We start from the raw sequence: 6,153 nt of genomic DNA, 5'->3' as shown, positions 1-6,153 counted from the left end.
TTAACTAGCAGCAAAAATGACTAGTGTACTTGGGAGGGGTTTGATGAACCCAAGACAACCAAAGATGAGAGGATTTTTGAACTGAAACAATTTGTTGTGCGGTTGGATGGCCCAGCCAGGATTGCACTAGTGCTGATGCATGAGAAGTTTGGTTAGTGAGGTCAATTTTTTTTTGGAATAGAGTTTTGCGCAATCTCACTTCATCTCATATCATCATATGGTTTTCATAGTACAATCTTAATTGCTTTACTTTGCATGAAGAAGAGTCAGTGTACCATATCATGTTATCGCTTCAAGGTCCTCTTCATTAAGGGGCCTTTGCTGCTTTTTAAGAGCAATTGATGTAATCATCAACCTAAATAATGCAAACAAAGACTAGTTAAGAGGTCTGGATGGTCATGCTGTGATTAGTAACACAAGTCTTAAAATTGATCTAGGCCCCTCGGGGGTGATCGCCGGGAACAATGAAACTGATAGCATGGAACTGCCGGCAGTTTGAGCTTTGCTGGAAGTACCCATCCCGATGTGATGTGATGTTCTTGTCGGAGAGAGACTCACCTTGATAGATAGCTAGCTATCCGGCTGAATGTTTAGACGTCGATTGAAGATGGATCAAAAGATGGTTTGTACTAGCTAGTGATGGGAGAAGAGGAGGAGGTTTGTTATTGCTTTGGAGAAATGGTCCAGCGGCGGCTCAGTCTGGATCCGATGTTTATTGATGTTCAGGTTTCTTGCGACGGAGGTGCAATTTGGCGACTAACGGGTATGTACGGCGAGTTCCGGTGGGCGAATAAATACCTGACCTGGGAACGTAACCGTACTTTGCATCAGAACAATACTTTTACCCTGGCTGTTGTGTTGATAGGGGACCTGGATGAAATTCAATTTTTTTTTTGCATGATAAGGAGGTAGGAAACCCACGTCCACAACAATATATGATGGCCTTTCAGCAGGCAATAGATGATTGTGAGTTGCACGATATGATATGGAGATTTGTTTACTTGGCCGTTGGCGTCGAGGGAGAATAAGGGAAAGATTGGACAGAGGCTTGATAAATGATGAATGGGCCAGTTTATTTCCAAATGCAAGCAAGCTTGGAACGACATATGAATTATAACCATTAATTCTGACCATCGTCCCTTACTAGTGTACACCATACTGATTATTATGTTGGTGCAACACCGATCGAATCAGCAAGGGCCGAGGAGAGGAGGTTTGAAGCGAGATGGCTCAGAGAAGCTAGTTTTTCAGATTTGGTACAGGAAATGTCTCAGGAGTGTTCGAAAGACTAACACGCATGCACTCGATTTTCCATGAATGGGATCAGCGAGTTCTGAAAAAGCCAAAGAAAAGACTTAGAAAAGCACTCGATTTTCCATGAATGAGGACGTGTGTAAGGCTGTATTAATTTAGCATCGGTGATCTAAAGGCCCCGGACCCATATCACCACCGTTGCCATCTCATTCTCTTGGATGAACAAACCCACCGTCGAGCTTGGTTTTGTCCAAAATGGAGCAGGCAGCCCGCCAAGATGCCATAGAGCACACGCGAGGGAGCTAGGCGGCGCCGGAATCGTGGCCACACTGGTGTAGTTCTGAGCACCACAGTTCAGTCGCGGCGAGTTTGGCCAGTGACCGGCGAGCACGGGCACGGCTTGATGAGAAGCTCCCTCCTTGGAAGGTTGCATGCCGTCTCGCTGCCCCATAGTCCACCCATAGCCTCGGCATCGCCATCGATGCCACCGACGTAAGCTCTCACCTCCTCAACTCGAAAGTGTTCGACAAATTGCCTAGGTGATTTTTTTTCATTGCATTTTACTTTGTTTGTAATCAAATACAACATCGAATATTGCATAGTAGTGTAGATGAAGACGAGGCTACAGGTCGGGGAGGAGGAAGATGTTCTTCGAAGACTCTTCATTATCGGAGGAGGAAGAAGATGACGATGATTTTGAAATGGCCACTGGCGTGATCGTTCATGAGGACACTCGGTGACCGAGACTAGGATCATAGTTGGGCTGCTTGTACATCAATTGGGATAGAGCAGAGGGCCATGCCAAGCTTATGAAGGATTACTTCATTTGAACTCTTTCATCTGTTTGAATTTGAATAATTAAACTTGTTCATTTTGAATTTGCAATTTTTGTGAATTGTGTGAACCTTAATTATCATGTTTGGATTTTAACATGTGTGCAAATATGTAGTTCAGATGGAGTATGTAAACAACAATTTAAAAGAATTGGCAAAGAAATAATTATAGGAGTTGAGGTAGATAAAGTGTATGAGTATCTACGCCCATACTATATGTTAAAAAGATATATTTTTTTGGCGATTTTATGTTTGAGAGGACATTTGAGGGTCTAAATTTTGGGGTCTTGACTAGAGATGCCCTAACCTTGATCAACACTACTTAGGGCATGCATGGACAATGGTGCTATCTTAGAAGTGCCACATAGGATAAATGTTGAGGTGAAGACGAGAGAAATCATAAAAAAAGAAAAGACTTGTCTTCTGTTATTTAAGAGATGATCTCTTAGCATACTATGTCACCATGTTTTTAGGAATAGAAGATAAGATTAAGAGATAATTCATCGTAGACATGTTTTTTATTGTCACCTCTAAATTACGCACATGCAAAGCTTAAAATAAGACTGCCTTATTATCGACCAACCACTGTACATGCCCTTAATTTGTAACGGGCCCGAGAAGGATTCAACGCAACGGACTATGTGTGGTGCTAAAAAAAACTGGACGCCAAACGACCGGTGAAGCTTCCCACACACACGGCAGCGAGCAGCACGCGTACAAGGTGAGTTTCCTTGGTGTTTTCCCGGAAGATGCTAATGCACTTGCCCCCAAACATATACGATGATTTCTAGGTGTAAAACATACACTGATAAAATTAAAATAAGCTTATCATGCATACCGTAGCGTAAGGACTGGGCAAGATCGAAGTTGACGGTCATACATACATACTATGTGGGAGTAGTATATAAGGGACGTTAACATACATACATTCGAAAAAACACTCCGTGGTGGAGAATGTAAGAGAAGTGAAGTGAGACGCAGAAGAGAAGAGAAGAGAAGAGAAGAGGATGGGTGCACCATTCTCGAGTGCTGTGCAATGGTGGGGTGAGTGGCAGCTGCACGTCCTGGCTCTGGGCAGCCTTGTCATCCAGTACTTCCTCGCTATTTTTGCCGGCTGCCGCAAGGATGAATCACCGCCGTGGTTCAGATTTCTCACCTGGCTCGCGTTCCTGGGGAGTGACGCCGTGGCGATATATGGCCTCGCCACGCTCTTCAACCGGCAAAGGTGCCAGCAGCTACGCAGCTCTGCCCAGGAAAGCCATGCTCTGCAGGTGCTTTGGGCACCTATCTTGCTGATGCACCTTGGCGGGCAGGTCGTCATAACAGCCTATAATCTCGAAGATAACGAGCTATGGAGGCGGCACATCGTTACCGCGCTATCTCAGGTCAGTCAGGGTGGTCAAGTTTCTTCATTTTTTTTAATAAGTTGCCAATAAAATCCACTGTAATATTGTATGCTATATGCTGTTGGTTGATGGGATTTCTTTTCCAGAGCTCCATATGACCATAAAATCTATTATTAATGACTTTCCAAAAAAAATTAGATTAATTCGGAACCAAAGCCGCCCATTCTTATTATTAAAAGCAGAAACATGTGTGATGAACTCTTATCAAAATTATATCTGAGAAAATATAATTAGAAAAGTTCTAAGGGTTGGAGTCAAAAAGTGTAATGGTCAATTCTGTTCATGTGTTTGGTTGGAGGGATGTAATGAAAAAAAAAATCTTGATTCAGCTCACATCTTCCGCTCCATAGGAATGGTGAGATTAGCTCCCACATCGATATGATGATGAATTCAACAATGTACCTCTTTGCATTTATAGTAACCATATTATATTGAAACCAAAATCGATTTGATACAACATATATTGAAACCGAAATCGACTCATACTGCAACATACGACATCATATAACAAAAATAATTATTTCACAGATTTCAACGCAAGGGAGATAGATAGATAGAGATAGAGATAGAGAGAGAGAGAGAGAGAGAGAGAGAGAGAGGCTGCGGAGAGATAGAGTGTTTCCTTTCTTTCTCTATTGGCTAATCGAGTGAGAACCATGTAGTTGCACCGATTAGAAGGAACCACCCGGTTCAACAGCTGAGGGGTCTATTTTTGCTTTAATGAATCAGTGTGTCCTGGTTATCTTCTCCAACCAAATATATGAATGGGGGACATGAGTGGAACTGGGACATTACATTCCACCTCATGACCCCAACAAAACAAACCCTAAATGTTATGTATGAACCATCCCTTCTTTGCTATATACCCTGATGCAAAATGTGTAGGTATGTTTTTCATGTACAAAAAAACTTATAAGTGTATCTAAACTTTTGGGACTATGGAAGAAGTGTAAAACTTGACCCTTGTGTGAAAGTTATTTAAAAATTAAATTTATTATAAAGTTGTTAAATATTATCGGTTAGTATGACTTCAGAATGATGCCACACATTCACATATGCATGGTAATAATAGTTGAGGTCGTCAAAACATTGAATCGGCCAGTATTACTTTCAAAATTTATTTATTCTCGACCATTGTCTCTCTCAGGTTGCAGTAGTCCTATGGGTGCTCTACAAGTCATGGGGGTCGCCACTAGAGACTAAGAGGTTTAAAGCTGCTGCGATATTGCTTTTCATTGCTGGGATTCTCAAATGCTTACAGAAGCCATGGGCTCTTAAGAGCGCTAGCTTTCATAGCCTAGCTAATTCTTGCGGTCCAGTTCAGCGGAATGAAAGCAGGGAAGAAGAGCTTAAAAAATATGTTGATGAAGCAAAGGCTTTTGTTCTAAGCGACGCGACCAACAGGCGAACGCAACTATGTTTGGCACCCGAGAAGCTATTCATCGACTTTGCCTATCCCTATTGTGATCGCCTTACCAATCTGAAGTCTTTTTTGGTGGATGGCGTTGATAGAGCTTATGGGTCACTCCAGGACGGACTATCCGACATTTTTGAAGTTCTCTACACCAGAAAGAAGATGAAAGATGATGATACATGTCTTGGTTGTTGTGGTTGGATCACAACACATATTTGCTTATATCCGGTAGTTATTGCCTATTTGCTCATCTCCGGCCGTGTAAAAAACCGTGTGGATTTTGCTGTGACAACTGCACTATTGTTTGGCACTGCTCTGCTGGAGCACATTGCCCCAAAATGTACGAGTGAAGAGGACGCGTGGCCTAGGAGGGTTTCCCAGCATAGCGTTATAGGATACTTTGCCCGCAACAGAAGGCACACCATGTTGAGGAGATTCATGGGGTTCTTTCAATGCAAGGACTTGCTTGACCAAAATTGGTCTATGGAACCTTGCTACTCGTCCGTGGACATCACAAAGTTAGTCCATCGACATGTTCTAGATGGGTGGAAGGAGTACATAAATGACGCCGAGAGCTATAGGGAGTTCAGTGACATAAGGGGACAGTGGTCACTCGTGCGTGAGAGCTGTGATGAAAGCCTGGGCTGGAGCTTAGAGAAGCCGTTTGATGAGAGCGTCCTTCTCTGGCACATGGCCACAGATTTCTGCTTTCATCAGATGGACACATCCACTGACAATGAATGTGTCTCTCCGTCTAGAGAAATATCCAATTATATGATGCATCTATTGTTTATGAATCCTGAGATGCTAATGGCAGGCAGCCGAAGCAATCTTTTCAAAACTGTTTATCGACAACTCAGTGGCATCCTTAAGGGTGAGAGCACATCAGGTCAGGAGAGGAGGCTTGTGCAGATCACCATTGACAAGGTGAAGGCCAATGATGACTTAAAGGAAACTTTTATTCACGATGCTTGGCTACTTGCTGAAGGATTGATGGGTATAGGTGATGAGAGTTAGACATGGAAGGTGATCCAGGGTGTGTGGTTGGAGATGCTCTGCTTTTCGGCTGGCAGATGTCGAGGGTACTTGCATGCCAAGAGTCTAGCCACTGGTGTGGAGTATCTCTCTTTTGTTTGGCTACTCCTAGCACATATGGGCATGGAGACATTCTCAGAGAGGCTTCAACGAACCATGTCGATTGAGTTGTTGAAGCAGAAAAGAGAGCAACGCCCGAATATTGTTGCCC

The 6,153-nt window shown here is 43.1% G+C and overlaps 1 protein-coding gene across 1 annotated transcript; it reads left to right on the top strand.

The window, feature by feature from the left end:
* Positions 1 to 3,094: 3,094 nt before the first annotated feature.
* Positions 3,095 to 5,924, top strand: LOC141027620 (uncharacterized). The gene is made up of 2 exons (XM_073504709.1): positions 3,095 to 3,472; positions 4,641 to 5,924. Exons 1-2 carry the CDS (start codon positions 3,095 to 3,097, stop codon positions 5,922 to 5,924), a joined length of 1,662 nt encoding a protein of 553 aa, XP_073360810.1.
* The last annotated feature ends 229 nt before the right edge of the window (positions 5,925 to 6,153 follow it).

Source organism: Aegilops tauschii, chromosome 7, assembly GCF_002575655.3.
Source record: "Aegilops tauschii subsp. strangulata cultivar AL8/78 chromosome 7, Aet v6.0, whole genome shotgun sequence".
Taxonomy (NCBI): domain Eukaryota; kingdom Viridiplantae; phylum Streptophyta; class Magnoliopsida; order Poales; family Poaceae; genus Aegilops; species Aegilops tauschii.
This window is presented reverse-complemented; position numbering and strand designations above follow the sequence as displayed.